The 23,099-nt window shown below is 51.5% G+C and overlaps 2 protein-coding genes across 3 annotated transcripts in view; both read left to right on the forward strand.

Moving 5' to 3' along the window:
* HMCN2 (hemicentin 2) overlaps positions 1-2,936 on the forward strand; it is a 112,036-nt gene extending 109,100 nt beyond the window's left edge. Inside the window, exons 96-97 of the mRNA XM_084649981.1 lie at positions 715-841; positions 1,255-2,936. Of these exons, the coding sequence (XP_084506107.1) occupies positions 715-841; positions 1,255-1,591 (464 nt within the window). The 3' untranslated portion in view covers positions 1,592-2,936. The remainder of the gene's footprint in view (positions 1-714; positions 842-1,254) is intronic.
* Positions 2,937-9,122: 6,186 nt separating this feature from the next.
* The window catches only part of ASS1 (argininosuccinate synthase 1), a 77,824-nt gene continuing 63,847 nt past the window's right edge, over positions 9,123-23,099 (forward strand). The window contains exons 1-4 of one of the 2 annotated variants that reach the window (XM_084650234.1): positions 9,123-9,233; positions 17,429-17,479; positions 19,280-19,392; positions 22,601-22,669. In XM_084650234.1, coding sequence (XP_084506360.1) covers positions 19,285-19,392; positions 22,601-22,669 — 177 coding nt within the window. In that variant the 5' untranslated portion in view covers positions 9,123-9,233; positions 17,429-17,479; positions 19,280-19,284. Of the gene's footprint in view, positions 9,234-13,125; positions 13,252-17,428; positions 17,480-19,279; positions 19,393-22,600; positions 22,670-23,099 lie in introns of those variants that run through there. The other variant, XM_084650235.1, reaches the window with a different exon arrangement.

The following is a 23,099-nucleotide window of genomic DNA, read 5'->3' on the forward strand; positions in this document are numbered from 1 at the left end:
CCCTGCCACTTTGATACTGTAAGCCCTAATCTCCCTTTCTAAAGCCTGGATTTCACATCTGTCTCTGGCTGTGCCAGCAAAATCCCCACCCAGGTGCCAGGCTCCCCACAGTGCCTGCATTGGTGCTGCACTTTTCATCTCCCAAGCAAAGGGGCATCATTGTAGGGAAGTCAACGGAGCTAGGCCAGGGCCGGATCTAGCCCATTAAATTCCTACACCTCACAAATGGCGCTCGCAGCTTAGTATCACTGCCACCAATCCATGGAGCAGGAAACAGAGGTGATGTGACTTGCCCAAGGGACACACTGCATGGCGGTGGCAGAGCCAGACTTAGAACTTGGGACCTCCTGGTGCCTATGCCTGGCCTCAGGCCACTAGCCCACAGGGCCATGGTCCTCCTGCCCCCTCTGCCAAGCCATTGCTCAGGAATTGCTGTGGCGCTCCTGTGTGGCTCTGTTGCTTCCTGGACCCGTGTGCAGTATGGTCATGCTTTGGGGGCATGTTAGTAACTGGGTGGGTGCCCTGGGCGGGTGCCTGCTGCCACCAGACTCTGCAGCTCACCCAGCAGGTAAAATGGAGGAGCTCTCCAGGGCGCAGCTGCTCACCTGAATGCACAGAGGGGTGTGATACAACGAGCAGGATCCCCCAGCAGCAGAGCCTGGGCCCCCTTGAGCACCTGTCTGTCCTCACTCCCCCCTCCTTTCTCCTCTGCAGACATAGATGAATGTGCAGAGAGGAGGATTCACTGCAACCCGAGCCAGGTGTGCTTTAACATGCGGGGAGGCTCCCAGTGCCTGGATACACCCTGCCCCACAGGCTATAGGAGAGGCTCCAGCCCAGGGTAAGGTGGGGAGGGGGGGAGAAGTTCTTTTGGAAGGGGGTTGTACCCAAGTGGGGCAGCTGTTCCTCTTCTCCTGGCGTGACCAACCTGCTAATGCTCTTCTCAGCTCTGCTGCCAGGTTGTGGGGGTGGTCAGGTCCTGGGTGTAACACCAGTGGGCCTGGACTGGCACATGTCCATTTCAGTACATTAATGATATTTAGCACTTTGAAGAGTTAAAGTGCTGAGACTTGCCAAGTCTGACCCTCCCCCTGCCCTTTCCCTGGTGGGGGAACTGAGGCACAGACTGGCTCAGTGACTTGTCCAAGGCTGTCCAGGCTTAGAACCCAGGAGTCCTGGCTGCTAGCCCGAGGCTCAGATCATGCTGCCGCTCCTCACCGCTCTCACCCACGTCCTCTGCCCGTTCTCGTGCAGAGTGTGCTTCCGCCGCAGCCCTGGAGGCCCCTTCACTCTGCAGTACGAGCTTCTCACGCTGCCCTTTGGCATCCCGGCCGGCCACGACGTTGTCCAGCTCACTGCCTCTTCCCAGGGGAGCCTCCTGCAGAACCGCACTGTCTTCACTCTGCTGGAACAGGGCCCGGGCAGCCCCTTCGCCCTCCGGGACAAGAGAGGCCGGGGGGTCCTCTCCACACTGCGCCCACTCCACACTGCCGGCGTCTATCGGCTGAAGGTGCAGGCCCTGGCTCATGGCGAGCAGCGGGCACGGAGCGTCTTCCTCATCCTCATTTCCGTCTCACCCTACCCCTACTAATGGCAGCGACGGGGCGCTGGGAATGGGCAGAGGACGGGAGAAGATGCTGATCCCATGCCCCAAACCCCACCAGACATTGTCTCCTTCTCCTTCTGTTCCTGATTCCATCTCCCGTACGTGGCATCAGCTCAGTCTGACATGCGCTTCTTCCTTTGTCCCCTGTGTGTCTCCCTAGAATCCCCAAGCCCCATTGCCTGCCATCAGTTCAGTGCCCTGCAAGAGGTTCCCCATGATCCTGTAAAACTCCCCTCCTTTGGCTCCCAGCTAGGGTGGCCAACCCTCCTGGATTGTCCCGGAGTCTCCAGGAATTAAACATTAATCTTTAATTTAAAGATGGTGTCACGTGATGAAACCTCCAATATGCCCAACCAATATTTGGCAACCCTACTCCCAGCCCTATGGCTCAATCCCTCGGAGAGTGAAATGGCCTTGACCCCGTGGGATGGTGCCAAGGCAGTTTGGAGGCCAGCAAATGCTGACCTCTCGTTGTCTGGTCATTGTACCCATCACCTCACCTACTAGCTCAGCAGAGGAGCATGGGCTTGAGGCCCTGGTTCATCCAGTGTTCAGCAGTGGTGGAGGGGTGAGGGGTTGTAAACATCAGGTGCTATTAGTCTCTTGCAACATGGGGTTGTCCTTGGACCTGCTATCACGTGCAGCTTTTAAGCAAACAGAGCTGCCTACATGGTCTTGAGGGCAATCAGAGCTGAGATACCGAGAACCTGGGAGGGGAAACCGCCCCAGCGGCTGTTAATCTCCTTGGCTTTTGGCTCTCAGGTGGAATCACGGAGCCTGTGACTCGCCTGAGACAGACACTGGAGACACCAGGCCATTACTGTTCTTTTCCATTTGTATCGGGGTAGCACCTAGAGACCCCATCTGAGATCACAGCCCCATTGCTCAAGGGTGGGAGAGGAAATGGAGGCCCAGAGAGGTCACCAGCAGATCAGTGCCCATATCAGGGACAGAACCGCAGGTCTCCTGAGTCCCCATCCCGTGCCCTGTCCACGCATTGAGTGCTCAGGTGCATACTGCTCGGAGAGCTGAGATGCACATTGCAGCTCTGGAAGTGGTGCAGAGGTTTGCTAGCGTTGCACAGGTCCTGTAGCCATCCCGAGGCCAAGCACACACTGCGCAGTGCTGGGTGAGGCAGATGTTTAAAAAGCCACCGAGCTGATGTGGGAGGCCTGGGAAGGGAGTTCCAGGGCTGAAGGGTTTGTTGCTAACCACATATTAAAAGGTTAGTTCCCTCGTGGTCAGTCTTTGTTATAATCAAACTGCTTTCTCGGCACACTTATTTATTTCTGGTTTTGTACCAAATAAAGATGATTTTGTGAGTAAAACAGTCATGTTGTTTGAGGGCATCGTCCTTCTGCACTGCATGACAGCGCTTCAGATTTCGGACTGGAGCTTGGGGCCTGACTCTGCTCTCAGTCCCAGCAGCCAGCTGTTGCTGAACTCAGTGGGGCAGGATCTGACCCATTTTCTCATTCGTATCCTCCATTCCAGGCATCCCCATTGGCTTTGGAGATTACGATGGTAATAACACCACCTAGTGCCTATACAGTGCTTTTCATCTGTAGATCTCAAAGTGCTTTACAATGGAGGGCAATGTCATCTGTCTCCATTTTATAGATGGGGAAACTGAGGCACAGGGAGGTGAGTGACTTGCAGTGCTTAATTTGTAATGATAGCGGTGCCGGGGCTCAAGCAATTTTTATTTTTTATGTTCATAACTGATGCAGCAGGCCTAGAGGTGCTGGGGCTGGGAACTGCCAAGCCTAGAGGTGCCAAGGCTCAGCCCTGGCATGAATTAAGCCCTGATGACTTGCCCAAAGTTATTCACCTGTGGCAGTGACAGGGCACCAGTCATCGCGTATCTCACAGCTTGATCCTGTACTACTGAAACCAATGAGAGCTGTGTCAGTGACCGCGGTAGATGCAGGATCAGGCCCTAGGTGCAATTATAACCTCAGGGTGGGAATAAGCTGCAAGAACAGATGGGATCTGGAGATACAAAGATCCTCTCTCCTTTCAGTGATCTTTATCTCTGTTTCTGGAGAGGGCCCCCACGTCAGGTCAGAGGGCGCAGGGCTGTTTGCTCACAGTGCTGGTGGCACTGACTTCTGCACTAGCTGTGTGCTCAGCACCAGCGAGGGGGAACTGGGTCCTGTGTAGAGGTGACCTGCAATGGTTATTCGAAATAACTGGGTTTGTGTGATGGAGCAAGAGTATCCTCCCCACTTCTTGTTTGTTACCTTAGCAATATCAGGAGCACACAGACAGTTCAGCAGAAGGAGTTCCTGCTCTGGGGACCTCTTAGGATCATCAAGGGGTCAAGTTGGGACCATCTGAATGAGGGAGCTCCCCATAAAGAGAAGGTGTTTGGACATCTCATACCTACCCAGAGAGCGTGCTCATTGTGGGCCTGATCCCCACTCATTTGAGTCAATGGAAAGATGCCTGTTGGCTGCGGCAGTATCGGCTCAGGCTCCAGAAGAGACAGGATGCCTGGAAATTGCACACAGGACGATAGAGCGTCCATGGAGGTTGGCTGGGCCAAGCCCTGGGGTGAAGGGGCTGCAGGGAAAGACCAATCCCTGCAATGGCTCTGCTAAAGCTGGTAGTGTGCCCAAGCCCAAGAGGGTCGCTCAGGTTGTTTTCAGCCCCCACCCAAAGCTGACACCTGGGATCAGTTCCCAGCAGGTTCGGGGGCTTGCAAGGCTCTACTCAGTTGTGCTGCTGGCCCTGGCCTGGGCTTTGCGATGTGCCGAGTCTCACACAGCACTGGCTCCCAGTTCCCCAACGTCCCTGCTAAGCGGGGAGGAGGCCGTGTTCTTTGAAGTCAAGCGACCCGGTCATGAGAGGACTGTTTGGATTTCAAAACGCCCCCTTGTGATGTGTCCCTGGCCCAAGCTGTCCGGCTTGGTGGGAGCTGGGAAGTTTCGAGCTTACATGGGACAGGCTTGATCCTGCGTCAGCTGGAGCCATTTGAATGAAACCAGTCGCTTTGCTGCTGCAAATGCCTCCCTTTTTCCCAGACACCTGACCCACCTACCCCCGCCCCCGCAAAACCACCACCAAGACCCCCGTGTGATGCATTGTGCCTGATAACCTCATCTGACCCCCTAATCTCGCAGCCCTCAAGGGCAGGGATTCAATGTGACTGCAATCGTTTGTAGTGTGGGGAGGGTTTCTCTCGTTCACCACTCTCTCTTCTAGACCTTGCTGATAGTGTGTTGCTGGGACAACAGAGGTTGCCATGTTCCAGAGATGGCTGCATTCAGCTGTGGGGAAAGCCCTCTGTCTCGGGGGAACCCAAGCTTTCCAATGTGCTGGGAACATGGGTGCCACATACCTAATTTTGCCCAAAACAGAACAGGGTGAAGTTGCTCTCCTCTCCAGTACAAAGGGATAATCTGCAGAGCCTGCAGATCCCAGCATGCACTGTACCATCTTGGGTCTAAGGGGTTGGCCAAATGGATCAAACAGATCATAGAATCATAGAATATCAGGGTTGGAAGGGACCCCAGAAGGTCATCTAGTCCAACCCCCTGCTCGAAGCAGGACCAATTCCCAGTTAAATCATCCCAGCCAGGGCTTTGTCAAGCCTGACCTTAAAAACCTCTAAGGAAGGAGATTCTACCACCTCCCTAGGTAACGCATTCCAGTGTATCACCACCCTCTTAGTGAAAAAGTTTTTCCTAATATCCAATCTAAACCTCCCCCGCTGCAACTTGATGTTCCTAGGGGTGACTGAAGGCTAAATTCTTAACCTGGGAATTTCCTGCTTTATTTTCAAAAGGGAACTGGGCATTTCCCTCAACCTCCCCATGGCAGCGTGAGTCCTGGACCTGCTGTTGCCTAGGGGATTGTGCACTGGATTGGGACTCAGGAGAGTTGGGTTCTCCCACTTGTGCCACTGGACTGCCGCATGACGGTGGGCAAGTCACTGTACCTCAATTTCTCCATCTGTTAAATGGGGATAATGTGCTTTGCAGTGTGCTTTGAGATCTACTGGTGATAAGAGCTAGGTAGTATTATTAGTATTGGTTCAGAAGAGGCCTCGTTTCCTGATGCGTCTGGTGCACCAGATTGTGGTTAAGTGGAAAACTAAGAGCATGAGAAATTAACTGCACTGTCTGGGGCTCATCAGTCAGGCATCAAGATGCCATCTCCCTAAAGACTTCCCAATTATGTTAGCTGGTTGTTGGAAGATAGCTGAAGATGTAGTCTGCAAGGCCCTTTGCTGGCAGAGAGTGGCAGGAAGCTGGGCTTGTCCCTGGGGACATTCTTGTCAATATTTCATGCCGCAAAGGGACATTGCTTTTGCTCCATGGACATTTGATTTAGTTCCTTGTTTGATTTGAAAGATACTACAGTGCAGTCAGTGCTGGTGAAAGGTGCCTGATTGACGTCCCTGGAGGCTGGAGTTGTCTGGGGAAGAGGGACATCATAGCCGGGGCAAAGCAAACTTCCCATGTGTGGCCTCATGTTCTCGCCTGGCCACTGACCTAGAAGGCGTCACCTATAAGGTGAGAACTTAGAGCTCAATTTCAGAGGCCCATTCAGTCCCTTGGCCTCTCTGCTTAGCTAGGGGCAGGGGCCAAAACCACAACCAAAGTACCCCACGTGTGCTACCCTGTCACTGCAACTACCTGGGCCTCAACTCACTACTGTGGTTGCAGCCCATGCCGTGATGTTGGAGCAGCACAGACTGCCAGGCAGGAACCATTGGTCTCCAGCACTCAGCATCGCTGCACCTACCCCCCCCCCCGACCCCCTCCCCACCTAAGTGCAGACAAGGGCAAACCAGGGTTTGCACGCTGGAGCTAGTCAGGGTTTAGCCCAAGGGGAAGGTATTTCCTTGTTGTCATCAGCAATGTCCTGTGTCATTGCAGAATAGCCCGGTGCTGCTGCCTTCTCATGGAGAAATCCCTAGCCTGCAGGCCCTTACACCAGCATCCCAGCAATTGTGCTGTGCTGGCTGACAATGACCAACGGTAACAGCAGTTTACCAGGGCTAATGGGAGAGGGCGCAGGGCTGCCATGTTCCTTGCAGCAGAGAACAAGAAGGGCTGGGTTGTCAGTTGCATTTATCTTCATGAGGTTTCTGTAATGAGGAAAGCAGTCGCTAGTGACACTTCGTACACAGGGGGAATAAATAATCCGGCGGGCTGTCAGCTGTTGAATAACTGGTGAGTTATGTTCTCCGTCAAAGGATGCCTCTGGGGCGCAGACAGGTGCATATTCAGCTAGGAGAAAGGGGAAGAATCTGTGGGCTTGGATAGCCAAGGAAGAGTGGGTTTGAGGTTGATAATAAAACCTAGCACTTTTCCTCCATAGATCTCAGTGTCTTAAGGATGGTATTCCCATTTTACAGATATTTAAGTAATACGTAAATAGCACATGTGATGCATAGCTATCAAAGTGCTTTACAGAGATATTCTCATTTTACCAGTGGGGAAACTGAGGCATAGAGAGATTTGTGACTTGCCCAAAGCAGAGGAGTGGGACTCAGAAAATCTGGGCTTTATTCCCAAGTCTGCCACAGATCCACTGTGCAACCATGGACAAGTCACTGAAGGCTAAAATTTTCAAAAGTAGACACTAATTTTGAGTGTCTTTATTTTGACCAACTTAAGACATCTAAGGCCTGGTGCTGAGCACCAACAACTCAGGGGTTAAATTGTCCTGACTCCTGGTACCTTTTCCTGGTGACTGTATCTTGTGGTTCAGAATCTAAGCTTTCTGCAGTGTTCTGTGGCCATGAAGCATGCCTCCAAACTGTGAATTAGGTGTAAACACTTGCAGTGATGTCTGCAGAGAGAGCCTAAAACGGCAAGGCTGACATCTGAAACAGCACCTATTCACTTCACTTGATGTGTTAACTCCAAAGACTAATGATGGCAAATTACACGTCTGTTGTTTACTGTTACACTGGTGATCTCAGTATGCATGGAAGAGGAGGGATGAGCAGATACCACAGTGGTGCGCAAGGTATAAAAATCTTGCCTGGTGGTACTGTGAGGAGTTGCACAATCTACAATCTCATTTTAGATGTGGGTGGAGCCTGGATTGTGAGCAGAGATTGGGGGAGCAGCTGTTTGACAGCAGCCCACCACTCCAGTGGGAGCTGGTAGGGCTTGACTCCCTGCGATGCCAGGCACTATCTAATGTTGGCCATCCAAAATGAATGGCCTCTAGAAAATTTAGGCCTTAAACTTTCTGTCAGGCTAATAATGCTTGTCCCCTGTGACAATCCATGTGAAAGGACAACAATTCATGAATCTCTGGGACTCTCAGCAGGAAACTGCTCTTTGAGTAGGGAGTGTTACTATTTTCCATGTCAATTAGCAATGCATTTGGGTTAAAAATGATTGTGCCAGTCCATGGAGAATAATGAGGGCACATACACTTAGTGATATGCACACACACCATGATACACCCCCCCCCCAGTTCTGTTCGCCAGAGAGCTGGCGGGGGGGGTGTATGTCAAAATCTCTATTTTCCTGTAAAAAGAAAAGGAGGACTTGTGGCACCTTAGAGACTAACCCATTTATTTGAGCATGAGCCAAATAAATAACCAAATAAATGGGTTAGTCTCTAAGGTGCCACAACTCCTCCTTTTCTTTTTGTGAATACAGACTAACACGGCTGCTACCCTGAAATCTATTTTCCTGTGTCCCAGGTGGATGGTCTGTAAGTATTTTCCCATTGCTAGAGTCGCTGCTGGTCATTATGTACATTATGCCCTCAGTCGGGAATCCGGGCCCTGTGGTGCTGTCCCCGGACATAAGGTAGGAGCTGCCCCCAGAGCCAGCCATCACCAGATGAGAGACAAGGGGTGGCTACAAGGCCAGGGGAGGAGCACAAGGTACCTGAGACGGTTCTGTTCAGAGGAATAAGCCGCGGTCACCCCGGGTAGAAGGGTCCCAAAATAGGCCCAGTAATAATAGCCCCTGACCTTTGGATCCCAGAGCAAACAGATCAGCCTTCAAGCAAAGGAGTTGGTCTTTGGTAGGAATCTGTCACCTTCACCAGTTTGAGAGCTGAGGCCGGGCAGCTGCTGCCCATGTGCTGAGCGGTCTTCCTCGTGCGCCCCTGCCCGGCCGCTGGAGCGCTGAGCCGGCCAGGCGTGAGCAGGGCTTGGCAGCGGGCACAGACTCCGTGCTGCCCTTCTCCCGTGCCCTGCGGCCCAGCTTCCGAAAGGAGGGGGACGGCTTGGCCCCTTTCTCCGAGCCGGAGCGCGGGGCGGGGGCCTGGCTTTACTCGCCGGGGCTTTGTGCCGCTGGGGCTCTTGCCAGAGGGCTCTCGGTCCGGTTCGCGCCTGGGCTCTGCCGCCAGCGGGCCGGGGGCGCGGGTGGCTGGTCGATCCGGGGGCACCGGAGCTTTCCGCGCCGGCCGCGTCCCGGTGCCTCCCCGCGGGGCGCAGGCGGGCGGCCCCGGCCCCGGCCCACCTGCGGGAAGGGGAGTCGCTCCCCCCCGGGTGCCACCCACGGCAGGGAGACGCCCCCTCCTGGCCCCGCCCCGCCGCGCTTCATAACAGGGATGCCCCGGCGGCGCTTTTGCCCGGTGCCCCCATCGCCTGGTCGCCTCCCCGCGTCCGGAGCTCGGAGCGGAGCCGGCGGCGCCTGTCGGGGTAATTCGCTGGCACGGGATCAGCGGAGGGAAGCTGGGGGGCGGGGGGGGGTGGAGATCCGTGGGGGGAGGGAGGCTAGAGGGACCAGGGGTGGAGATCTGTGGGGACTAGTGTGTGTGGGGGAGGCCAGAGGGATTAGCCGAGGGGTGCTGGGGGGTGGAGATCCATGGGGACCAGTGTGGGAAGGGAAGCTAGAGGGATCACTGGAAGGATGCTGGGGGTGGAGATCCGTGGGGGGGAGGCTGGCGGGAGCTGGGGACCAGTGGGGAGTGAGGGTCAGTGGGGATGGGGGGGAGGGAGGCTAGGGGATCGGGGTGGAGATCTGTGGGGATCAGTAGGGGGAGTGAGGGTCAAGTGGGGACCAGTGCAGGGGAGGCTGGCAGGGAGGGTCACTGGGGGGAGGGAGGCTAGAGGGATCCGCGGAGGGATGCTGGGGGGTGGACATCGGTGGGGACCAGTGGGGGGAGGCTGATGGGGGTAGGGTCAGTGGGGGGAAGGAGGCTAGAGGGATCACTGGAGGAATGCTGGGGAGTGGAGATCCCTGGGGGAGGCTGGTGGGAGCTGGGCACAGCTGTGGGGGAGTGAGGGTCAGTGGGGACCAGTGGGAAGAGGCCAGGGGGAGGGAGGCTAGGGGGATCGGGGTGGAGATCCATGGGGACCAGTGTGGGGAGGATCAGTGGTGGGAGGGAGGCTAAAGGGATCTCCGGAGGGATGCTGCAGGGTGGAGATCCGTGGGGACCAGCCGCGGGAGGCTGGTGGGAGCTGGGGACCAGTGCTGGGAGGCTGGGGGGAGTTGCCATGGTGTTGAAGCAATGTGGGGGGCAGGTTCTGGTGAAGGGGGCCCCCTTGCTCATCAGGTAGCAACACCCTGCTCCCTCCATCCCTGGCGCTGACTCCCCAGCACAGCCCCCCCCCCCCCGCCCTGCCCTGCCTGGCTGCTGCTCTGTCCATTTCCTCCTGAAATGGACACAGTGGCAGGCAGTGAATTAAATAGTCAGACTCCAGTAACTGGGCTTGGGCCAGCCCTGCTCATTTAGCAGCTTCTCACCTTGTTGTTGGGCCTGGGTCTCTGCCAGGTCCTGGGGGTTGAGCTGCAGGATCCGGGGCTGGGGAGGGACAGTCCCTCCCCACTGACCTGGGACAACATTTCAGAGGAGCGAAAACTGCCTAGAAATGAAGTGGGGAGAAGAGGGAGATCTGGCAGAGTGCTTCGGCTGGCTGAGGCAGGGTCAGGAATGCACGTGCCCCAGGCCTCTGTAGAAACGGTCCTAACAAACCCAGCTTCCGTCGTCTCCCCAGTCGATGGCTTGTGGCCCTGGAATAGCACTGTCCCCAGCCCCAGCAACAGTGACGCCTGTTATTCTGTTTTGCTGCAGCACCTAGGAGCTCCAGTCGTGAGTCAGGGCCCCATTGTGCTAGGCGCTGTGTGCCAGTAAGCTGCCTTGTCTTCCCTGGGAAACCAGGGTGTGTGTGTGTGGGGGGGGGGCTTTCTTTTTAAGGTGTTAAAATCCTAGGGTGCAATTGTGGCCCTTGACTTCAATGGCATCAGGATTTTCCACCCCTAGTGGAGATGATGGGATAGTTGTAGGGTTAGCTTGTGATCATTGGTCCAGGTCAACCCCAGAGACTAGCTAGTGGGTTAAAACACAAACCTTATTCCTGGTATAGATGTGGCCTTAAACTGTAATTTCTCTGGGGCAGGGGCTGCCTCTTTGTTCTGTGTTTGTACAGCATCTAGCGCAAAGCAGTCCTGTGATGGGTGCATAGAATGCTGCCACAACACAAATAATAACACTAGGAAAGGATGGTTCTTTCTAATAGGGAATTTCCACCACCCACCCCGCCTCTCCCCTCCCTCCTTACTCTCTGTGCCAAGAGCAGTTAGCCTGGCATAGTGCGGGGTGGGCAGGTGTGTCTGGAAAGCAAACTCACATCTGCCTTTGCCAAGGGCTGGTTGTTGAAATCAACCGCTATTTGACCTCACCCGACACCCTCCGTCAAATGCAGGAAATACCTCTCCCTTCCTGGCCAGGCTCAGCCTTTCTTGGCATGATCCCCAGGTGCAAGAAGCTTTGAGTCACTGCCTCCTTGCAGGAACCTGTGGTGATCCAGACTGCGTAGAGAACAACCCTGCTCCAAATCTCCCCAATGCCCTGCATTTCCCTCACCCTTCATTGAGGAGGATGGGTGCTTGAAAATCATCCCTGTGTTTCTCGCAGTGACTTATGCAGCCTATGAACACCAAGGTGGGACCCAGAACTCCTGGGTTCTCATCCCAACTCTAACACACGCATCCTCTCTTTGGTTTGTCTTTGCAAGTCCCTGCGGGCCAGGTTTTCAAAACCTCATGGCTTGGTTATTAATTATTCTGACCTTCATTTCTCTGGCTTGGTCTCCCTGTCCATTGGGGATAATAGTATCTACCTGTAACGTTCCCCTCTGGTGTTGTCTGGACCAGTGACCAGCTAAGCCACTCCAATCCTTGACTCTGGGAGCCAGCCTTACCCTGCTCTGCTGTGAGAACCCCCACTCTGGGCTGTTCACGCACAGCCTCTGGTATGTAAGCTGCTCCCAGAATGACAGTAGCCAATATCTCCGATCCCAGAAACAACCCTCGGAACCTCCATCTTGCAGTGTCCAGTTATGCTCATTGGTCCCTGCAAGCTTATATAAGTTTGTCAATTAAACAAAGAAATTGATATGTAGCAGGCTCGTTATACCAAGGGGAGTTTCTGACACACTGCAAACCAAATGCACTGCTTCAGGTAGAATAAACAAACAGATTTATTAACTATAAAGGTAGATTTAAGTGATTATAAGTCAAAGCATAACTAGTCAGATTTGGTCAAATGAAATAAAAGCAAATGCATTCTAAGCTGATCTTAACACTTTCACTGTCCTTACAAACTTCGATGCTTTTCATCACAGGCTGGCTCTTCAGCCAGGCTCTCTCCTTTGATCAGTGGTTCAGTTGCTTGATGGTGGTGGTGTCTGAAGATGTAGGTGGAAGAGAGAGAGCATGGCAAAATGTCTCTCCCTTTTATCATGTCCTTTCTTTCCTCTTGGCTTTGCCCCCCTGCCCCTTCAGAGTCAGGTGAGCATTACCTCATTGCAGTCCCAAACTGCCCAAAGGAAGGGGGTGACTCCCTCGAGCGTTTAACAGATTCTTTTGTTGCTGCCTAAGCCAGTGTCCATTGTTCCTGTAAGGCTGGGCTGGGTTTGTCCCATCCATGCCCTGACGAGGTGTGAACTGCCTCTCTGTTCTTGGAGAGTTTTTGCATGGGCTTACTTTAAGCCATGAGGATACATTTTCAGCCTCATAACTATATACATGAAATTATAACCTATAACCTTAATATAACATTACTGTAGCAATTACTATAACATTACTGTAATGACCATGCTCAGTGCATCGTGGGTCCCCCTGAGGTACAGAGCATCACACTACCTCACAGGGATAGTTGTGAATTTATTCTGATGTGTAAATGTCGGAGGTGATGCAAAGAACTAAGTACTGTTATTACTTAGGGGCTTGCCTGCTCCACCTGTTTATTCTGACACTGAGATCATTGTCTGGGAGGTTACAGTGGGCTGCAGTGGAAAAGATTGTGTGACTATTAGTAGGAAAGTCACACCAGGAACAGGCAAACTTTTGAAAGAGGCACTTGAGTTTGAAGGCCCCAGAATCTGGCCCCTCCATCTCACAGATGTGTTCTGTTGGAAAATGGTCCTTTGATAGTAAAATCATCTCTCTCAACAGAGACTGCAACAAGTGTGAGCATCCCAGAGGATGAGGATAAAGGGGAGACCCTTATCCTCACACCCCAGGAAGCGGGGTTTGTTGAGACGGCAAACATGTGACTATCCCTCTCCCCTTTGCTCATCCTGACAGCTCTCTCCTGGAGATGGTGGAATTGAAATTTACGAGTTTCCTGCTCTTTCAATAAGCGGGAGCCTTATCCATTTCAATGCTGGCATGTTCCCCAGTAGAGATCCAGGTGGAGACCAGAGGACTGTGGTCAGTGACAGACATATATTTGGTAATCTCCTGGGCTTGGTGGCATTTAGTCTCCAAGATGGGTCAATAAGAGGAAGTTAATGAAGGCTCAGGGGACTGTTAATGGGTGCTGGTGTTTTAAACCCATAGTTTGCCAATTCATACCCCCCCCCGCACATCAGTATTCACTAAACACTGTTTCAATTGGCTGGCTCCTTTGTCTGTGACACAGTGAGCTGGTGGTGTCAGTTTAGTTTCCAGTGACAATGACCTGAGCCAGGTATTGTCCTTTGGCTGGCAGAGCTGTTCGTTATACTGCTGTCCCTTCTGACAGGACCTGGATGGCTCAGGTTGCTGGTAATAGTGTATGCATCTCTGCGTCCTCTGTTTAAATCTAGAATAAGTCAGTAGTGGCCAAATAAACGTCCTGATGGCTGATTAGTGGCCTGTGTTGACTGAGTTTGGGGGTGTACTTTGTGGGGGCATGGGTGTCTCAGGTCAGATCTTATAAGACAAGTGCCCGGCAGTGTTACATTCACTTTATGCAGGAGGTATGCTCCCAAAGTGACACATTACAGCTGGTGGTATTTATATGATAGTTTAAATGAGTTATGCATCCCTTTACACGTCACAAAAATCCAACCCATATGTCCCAGTTCCCTAACTTGTTCTCTTTCTTCCTTAACTTTGTTTCGGAAACTAAGGTTTCAGGTACTGGTCTGTGAAGGTATTTCCCTAGCTTATACTAAGAGACAGAACAAATGTGTCTTGATTTTGACAAGTTCCCTATCTGCTTACGCCAAAGCTTACTTCAGCTAATGCAAGGTGTTATGGGATACTTAGCATAAGAGCACAGGATTATAGTCAAGGTATAGGCCAATTTAGGCTATACAGCCGTATTATTTGTGCTTAATGCATACTAACGTGTCTATGGTGTGGCAAATACATATTATTAATATGAGATATATCTGCTAGCCAGCATATGTTCATCAGCCTCATAAACACCACAGCTGGTACTAACTGGCAATTTCAGAACAGAAAGCAAAGACTGGACCACAGAGGCTAAACTCCCTCGTCATTCCTAGCAGTGGTTGTTCTGGGTCCCGTCCCTTTTCTGTGGATAAAGGCAGGGCTGTGTTCTCCAGGGCACTTTTTCCCAGCACTAAATTCACTCAAAGGACACAAGGGGCTATTGTATGACAGAGAAACATTGTCTGCATGGAGATTATCATCATTGTTGACCTAGTCCATTAAGAAACAAAACTCCTGCCCTTGTGTAAACGTCCTGTCTCATCAAAAGGGACAGAGGGTACACCCAGAATTACTGTGAAATAAAACATTTCTCTGAAAATGCTCCATGAGATACCAGCTGGTGTTTTAGGTTCTTCTGAAAATTTCCCTCTTAATCCCAGCCTGCCCCACCCGCTCTGGGAGTGGCTGGCTAATGATGAAATCAGGAAGGGCTGAAGGGAAGGTTCGGGGAAGCTGAGTCATTGCTGGGCATGTGGGATGTACTGGTTACTAAATCTGCCTGTTTTTTATTTAGAAACTAACAGCACTGAGCCAGACTCACTACGGGTACAGAGTGGCAAGGCCCCATGGGCTTTAATGGAGCTCTGTCGACTTTACCTCAGCAATACATTTGACCCCTTGCCTCTAGGCAGAAGTGAAAGTGACTCTGCACTGGGATTGTCCACATTTCAGGCACTCAGACAGGGCTGGGCAATTTCCTGTTGAGCCTGAACCAGCGCGCACACGCCCCGCTCATCCAAGTCACTGCAGGGAATCATGAATGAAATGCTGATTCCGGGCATTGGCAGCAGGGACTGCAGGCAGTGGCAGGTTCCCGGCCCCGTTGTGTGCCTGACCTGTTCCTGTCAGAGCACCAAGCCTCGACAGCACACTACTTGACAGTGTGGTCAGCAGCCTTGGGCTGAACCCAGACTGTCTGCTAAGGCAGAATTGGACTTTACACCAGAGGACGTAGGTTTGAGAGTAGCGGGTCACCTTGTGGAAATCGGCGGAAGGTTTGTCACCAGCATGAACATTGTTTAATGAGCATTTCCACCAGCTCTGCTGCTAAGAGACTCTGGGAAAGGGTCGGCTAGCATGCGTGTGCATTGGCTTTCGTTCCCCTGAGCTCAGGTGAGGCGCGCAAGAACCAGGGGGTTCCATGGCAGTCATGCTCCAGACGAGTAAGTCCTTGGGATGTCTGTGCTTGAGTGTGATTCCCGGCCCAATGAGATGCACTTGTGCTAGCTCTCCGCGCACTAAAATCAGAATGTAGCCGTGGCAGAGCGAGCAGTGGGACGGGCCAAGTACGTGCCTAGGGGCTCGGATGGGTGCACGCTCGGGGGCAGCTAGCCTGTCCCGCTGCTCACGCCGCCGCGGCTGCACTCTGATGTTAGCGCACTAGCTCGCTGACAGCTAGCAGGGAGTATGTCTCCTTGAGCTGGGAATCAAACCAAGCTCTAAGTGTCGACGCATTCCTCTAAAGAGTGCCATTTTCCGAAGTAGCACTTGGCTTCCCTTCCACACTCTGACGGTTTATCCCAATCACCACACCCAGCGTGCCCCCTGCTGCCCGGTGTCAAAGTCAGATTCAGGACTCACATCATTTGTCAGACCACTCTGTTTATTAGCAAAGCACTTTGCTAATGCACCCAGATGTGAGCCCCTCTCTGAAGCTCAAGATAACTTATTTATACAGCTAAGCTAAAGCCAATTTAACATAAGAGACAAAAGAAAGCAGAAACTGACAAATATACATACATATTTTATTTGCATACTAACCTTTACCAATCTCCTAGCTCAGTAGGAGCTCTAAGTTAATTAGTTTGAGGACCCATTGTCTCACACTCCTTAATGTTTCTCTTCCTGACAACTATATTTCAACAAACCCTTCAAGTAGCATTTCTTTAATGAATTATAATTTCAATATAATTCATTCTACTTTCACACCGGTCATTGTGGAATTAGGGACTTCCTGTTAGCAGGTTGGTAGTTAATCCTGGGATCTACTAGGACAAGCTAGCATGTTTTTAAATACAGCTTGTCCTTTGTGTGGACAAATGGTGGCTAGCATTGTGCAAGTTTTCTAACATGGTGCTTTTTCCCAGTATAAATGAGGCCCAGGTCCCCTTGGTCAAGTCCCTGCCCCCTCAGCCCCTGCCTCAGTTTCCCTATTTGGAAAAAGAAAAGGAGTACTTGTGGCACCTTAGAGACTAACCAATTTATTTGAGCATGAGCTTTCGTGAGCTACAGCTCACTTCATTGGATGCATACTGTGGAAACTGCAGCAGACATTATATACACACAGAGACCATGAAACAATACCTTCTCCCACCCCACTGTCCTGCTGGTAATAGCTTATCTAAAGTGATCATCAAGTTGGGCCATTTCCAGCACAAATCCAGGTTTTCTCACCCTCCACCCCCCCCCCCCCCACACACAAACTCACTCTCCTGCTGGTAATAGCCCATCCAAAGTGACAACTCTCTTCACAATGGCCCAACTTGATGATCACTTTAGATAAGCTATTACCAGCAGGAAAGTGTGGTGGGAGGAGGTATTTTTTCATGCTTTGTGTGTATATAAAAAGATCTTCTACACTTTCCACAGTATGCATCCGATGAAGTGAGCTGTAGCTCCCGAAAGCTCATGCTCAAATAAATTGGTTAGTCTCTAAGGTGCCACAAGTCCTCCTTTTCTTTTTGCGAATACAGACTAACACGGCTGCTCCTCTGAAACCTTTCCCTATTTGGAGTCTTTCCCTCTTTGGAATTGTGGTGTGTAAGTAATAGGCAGACAATGCTTGGGAATATCTCTGTGGATTCTGTTTACGCTGCCACCACAGGCATGTGTCCTGTCCTTCTCCCCCCACCCAGCCCTCTACCCGCAGCATTTCACACTTGGCTGGGTGCATGGAGTTATGAAGGGTGACGGCTGCTGGGGGAAGCAGGATCAACATTCTGTCCTAGTGGTGCAGATCCTCCAATCCTGACTGCCATGTGTGAGATCAGGATCATGTACCATCCTGCCAATGCAAAATGTTCAGATCTGCTTTAGCCCTGCCATGTCTCCGAGCAGGCAGCTGGCTTGCCTGGTCATGATTAGGATTCCATCTAAATTGTTCTTCCTTGTGGCCTTTTCATGTACAGCTGGATATATTGGTCTCATTTGCTTACCTCTTTTTCAGGACATTTGCTGACTGCTTGAGGAAGGATTTCTGCTCGTCCATCAAAGAAAGGTAATGGGCCAAGCTGCTTTTTGCATTTCTTGTTTCTTTTATGGTCTCTGTGCCTGGCTGCAATTTTCATGTAAACCAGGTAGCTAGGTGGAGTCGTGGGACTCTCGGTGATCTCTCTGCTTCTGTGCAGCTACCCAACCATCAGACTGATCAGGAGAAATGCTTTAGTTAGGAATAGAAAAAACAGTGGTGAAGGAACCCCCCACCCCATCCCCCGGAGCCTGTCAGCTAGGATCTAAGGCCCTGGGGACATTAGAGAAATTTGCATCATCTGACCTCCATGGAGGTCATGACATTGTGCAACTCCCTGGAGATGGGCTTTCTGCACTGAAGCAGGGTGGGGTTTTTGCCTGTGCAGCTGAATGCCGTACTGCATCCAGTGTAAACCCTGCTTTGTGTTGGAGCAGTGCAGTTGCAATGTGTTTTGGCACTTATGTAACTTGCCCGGCTTGAGAAAGTGGCAGCAAATAAAGGGCAAAAGTTAATCCACTGTCTGGGTAATGAAAACCCGGTTACGTTATGTAACTCAGTGACTTGCTGAGCACCCTTCAGGGAGGTTAGTTATAACATCCTGTCATTGGACTCCATGCTTTACTAGTTTAAGTGGCATGCATGGTCCTAGCTGGGGGGGAGAGCTGCTCAGAAATGTGGCTGGCTCACTTGCTGGCTTGTTTAAAATTGGCTTTCTGTGCATCTCAGCCTTGGTGGAGTTTGAAACTTGCTTTGCAGCCACTTTCAAGTGAATAAAACGTGATCACCATAAACCAGCAAGCTAAGGCCAAAGGACGCAGAGCAGTATTTAAACTGGAGTGAGTCTGCACCAAGCGCTAACAAGTCCACAGCTACCTGGGACCTCACAGGTGTTACTGTGCTGCCATGTTCAGCTTTATGGCAACACCAGGGACAACCTCCACTTGAACTCCGGGAGAATCTCCACTAGCAGTATGAGGCCTTTGACACTGGTGGACAGTTCTGATTATATCCAGTGGGGGGCAGTGGTGCACATACCAGGTTCATTGCAGCACTTACCTAGGTTCATGGGAGGTTTGGCTATATTATAGAGCCCTCTTCCCAGCACATACCCTTCCATTAACATTTCTGTTGCCCACAGAGACTCTAGCTCGCTGCACCCCATTGGTCTCTGCCATTTAAGGAGTGTTTAATCTGCAAGGGGACTTTGCTCCTCACAGGCTGGTTAGTCATTCCCCAGATCTCTTCTGAAGGACTCATTGAAAGCTCTTTGAAAATCTAAATATGTTTCATCTCCTGGGTCCCCTGTCTGCTGCTGGATGAATGTCTCCTGTTCCCCTGGCAGGCTCACTCTGCCCTCCTACTTGAGAAATAAACCAGGCTGTTGTATGCGACCCCAGCAGGGGGCTGAAGAGTTTCTGTCTCTGACTGATACTGTTGTCTCCCTTCCCAGGCAAAGTGGTGCTCTGGCTCTGAATGAGGGTTTCTAGTCAAAGAGTCTGTGGTTTTTAATTAGCGGGCAAATCCCAGAATTGGAATCACAGCTCTGGGAGAGAGCAGCCTAGAGAACAGCGCATGGAACCAGGACTCCTGGGTTCCTAGATTCAGCTCTGCTACTTACTGGCTGGATTACCTTGGGGTTAGTCACAGCCCTGCTTGGTGCCTCTGTTTCCCCTCTGTGTAAAATGGGAATAACAACAGTGGCCTCAGGGTTAACTAGACAAGCTCCCTTCTGTGCTGGGCTGAGGGGCTGAGGCCTTGTCTGCGGTGGAGCACAGGTGAGTCCCTCACAGCGGCAAGTATATGAATGGGTCTCCCTGCTTTCCCCAGACACGATGTCTCAGTCCAAGGGCACAGTGGTTCTTGCCTACAGCGGTGGCCTGGACACCTCCTGCATCCTGGTGTGGCTGAAGGAGCAAGGCTATGATGTCATCGCTTATCTGGTGAGGAGCTCATGTTACCTCATGTGTCCTCTCTCTGCTGCCCCCCCCCATCTTTTCCTGACACTCTCTAGCCCATCTCTTGCAGGCTCTAGAAAAGCGACAGACTCTAAAAAACAGTGGCTGGGCCCCCCTGGGGTGGGGTTTTCCGTGTTCCGCTAAACGGTGGGAGCTGTCAGAAAATAGCCATTTTTGCCAGCTCCAGGGCTGCTGTGAGCATCTGCCCTGATGGTGCTGGGTCTAACCGCAGCAGCCGGGAGGTGACGCGCTTGCAGGGCCTTGGGCTCCTGGAGTGACAGAATCGTGATCTTATTTAAAAAAAACAACCCTCTGCTCTTTTCTCTGTCCAAAGTGTCCCGGGAATGAATGTGATTCAGAGGGCCCCGCTTCCCTGCCTGGGGCCTGTCAGGTGTCAGGGGGTCAAGGCGATTGTGGTGAGCAGGAACCAGCTAGAGCGGGTCTGAAATGTTGTTTCAGTGGAAAACCCCATTTTCATCAAAATGGAAACCTTAGAAGATGCTGATGAAATTTTGCTCAGGAAAAAAGGAAGTGGAGCGGTTTGGCCATTGGGGGATGGAATGTTTTGACTTTTCATTTCGAAACAATTTTTCAGACTGAAATTCCCTTTTTTTTTTTTAAATCAAACATCTTTTTAACCAGAGGTTCTCAAACTGGGGGTCGGGACCCCTCAGGGGGTCACAAGGTTATTATACGGGGGGTCGTGAGCTGTCAGCCTACACCCCAAACCCTGCTTTGCATCCAGCATTTATAATGGTGTCAAATATATAAAGAAGTGTTTTTAATTTATAAGGGGGGGTCACACTCAGAGGCTTGCTGTGTGAAAGGGGTCACCAGTACAAACGTTTGAGAACCACAGGTTTAAACAGTCGAAATGGGACCAGACGGCTTCCGTCGACCTGCAATGAATAGTTTTCAAAATTTTGTTTTTGCAGGGAAATTTCCATTTTCTTTTCTTTCTTTCTTTTTTTTTAAATTTCATTCCGTTGTGGAATAGAAAACATTTCAGTATCTTGGAATTTCCCCGACAGAAAAACGCTGCTTCCTACCCAACGATAGCCCCTCCTGGGGCGTGAGAGGGTTAGTGGGCTGGAGGCAGGGTGAGGGTGGCAGTGGGGTCCTAGCTCCAATAATATGGGGAAACACACAGTGCTCTTCCTATTGCGTTAATCTCTGCATACAGGAGCCAAGGCAGCAGCTGTGACCCTGCTGCCGTAGCTGGTTAAATATTGACTGACTAGTACGTTCCCGTTCCCGGGTCAGTGACCTGGGAGGTTCTGCTCAGCTGGCACATTCGGTGGCCAAGTGGGACATGGCCCCTCTCGAGCCATTGTTCCCAATTGAATAAAATGGGACCACTGAGAAGCCTGGACATCAGCTTTGCAGTGTTGGAGTGAGACCTGCCATGCCAGCCTTACTGAGCAGAGACTCTGCCCGGCTGGGGGTGGATGGCTAGACTCCCAGTGTCCCCAAGGTGAAGGGACGTAGCCAAGGGCTCTGTCTCCCTTAGATGGCCAGGAACGAGGCCTTTGTCAAAAGGGGATCTGAGTCTATGGAGTGGGTACAACAGTGACTGCAAACAAACAGATTCCCCCTAGTGCACCGGAGAGGTAAAGAGCAGCTGTCCACGAGCCAGGGGCACAGGTACGAAGTCAGCAGGCAAGGGGGTCCCATGCCACTCTAACTCTGGGCTGGGGGTTGCTGTTGGGTACACCTGGTGGCTGAGGGGCAGGAGCAGAGGGGCGCTAGAGAGGTGATGTGGCTGCACCTAGGCTGGGGGTGTTGGTCAGTGTCAATAGAAATGAGCATTGTTAACGCTGGGTGATGAGCAAGATTCAATAGTGCAGCCGTAAATGGTCCTGCTGGGACCGGTCTAGCAGAGGGGACTGAAATCTCCATGACAGTGCGTTGGCTTTTCCTGCCATGCAAGCGACTCAATCCAGACAGTCTTAGTGACGCTTAGTGATTATGGAAAACATAACCCTAACAATACATATACAATGATGGGGTCTAAATGAGCTGTTACCACTCAAGAAAGAGATCTTGGAGTCATTGTGGATAGTTCTCTGAAAACATCCACTCAATGTGCAGCGACAGTCAAAAAAGCAAACAATGTTAGGAATCATTAAGAAAGGGATAAACAATAAGACAGAAAATATCATATTGCCTCTATATAAATCCATGGTACGCCCACATCTTGAATACTGCCTGCAGATGTGGTCATCCCATCTCAAAAAAGATCTATTGGAATTGGAAAAGTTTCGGAAAAGGGCAACAAAAATGATTAGGGGTATGGAACGGCTTCCGTATGAGGAGAGATTAATGAGCCTGGGATTTTGCAGCTTGGGAAAGAGGCGAGTAAGGGGGTATATGATTGAGGTCTATAAAATCATGAGTGTTGTAGAGAAAGTAAATAAGGAAGTGTTATTTACTCCTTCTCATAATACAAGAACAAGGGGCCACCAAAGGAAATTAAGAGGTAGCAGGTTTAAAACAACAGAAGAAAGTATTTTTTCACACAACGCACTGTCAACCTCTGGAACTCCTTGCCAGAGGGTGTTGTGAAGGCAAATACTATAACGGGGTTCAAAAGGGAGCTAGATAGATTCATGGAGGATAGGTCCATCAATGGCTATTAGCCAGGCTGTTTGCTGTTTGCCAGAAGCTGGGATTAGGTGACAGGGTATGGATCGCTTGATGATAACCTGTCTGTTCATTCCCTTTGAGGCACCTGGCATTGGCCACTGTCAGAGGACAAGATACTGGGCCTGATGGACCTTTGGTCTGGCCCAGTATGGCTGTTCTTATGTTCCGCACTGGGCGCCTGGTGACCTAGGGGTCTCCCGAGTAGGGCAGCCTCCAGGGCTCATCTTGTGGCACCTCTGGGGGGCCTGGTCTCCCCTCCAGTACAGCTTGCTAGGAATGACCAGGGAAAGCACAGCTTGAAAGGCTGGGTCGATCTGTGTTCTAACCTCTGGCTCAGATAAATCGCCACAGCCTGGACCCTTCTGTCCCTAAGAGGATTCCTCCCCCATCCTCTTACGGCAAGAAGCCAAATGACTGTGTGTTCCTTCATGCCTTGGAGTACTTGAGACTTGTCAGTAGGAGCCCGGTGGGGCCAAGCTGATGGGCTAGGGGTTGCCATCCTGGCTGGGGCCAAGCTGCTCAATCTCTTTCTCATTTTTACTTCCAGGCCAACATTGGGCAAAATGAGAACTTTGAAGAGGCGAGAAAGAAGGCGCTAGCTCTGGGAGCCAGAAAGGTAACACAAACCCTATTGCCTCTTGCGGGCGTAGCTCTGTTCTCAGTTCTGTCATCATGCCATCCCTGCAGCTCACGGACAGGTGTGCCATGTAAATTATACACACACCTGAAGAGTTAGGACCAGAGTTCTGGCTGCTTCAGCTCCATAAGTACAGGGCTTTGCCACTGGGCCGATGAGAGCTGCATATCTGCTGGCTTTTCAGAATTTTGGGGGCATCTCCAGACTCTGGATGGGGTTGGCGGGGTGTCCTCCCTCCTCTTTGCCCAAGGTCAGAAGCGTTTTCGGAGATTTCCCTCTATAAATGGCCAAACCACCAATAAATCCTAGATGCAAAGAGACGTTACACATAGCCACATCCGTAACTCGATGTGTCTCTCTTGTTTCCTTAATCCTTTATAATCCTCTCTACAGCCAAATTTCGATATTT

Source organism: Lepidochelys olivacea, assembly GCF_965140295.1.
Source record: "Lepidochelys olivacea isolate rLepOli2 genome assembly, chromosome: 16".
In the NCBI taxonomy this organism is placed as follows: domain Eukaryota; kingdom Metazoa; phylum Chordata; order Testudines; family Cheloniidae; genus Lepidochelys; species Lepidochelys olivacea.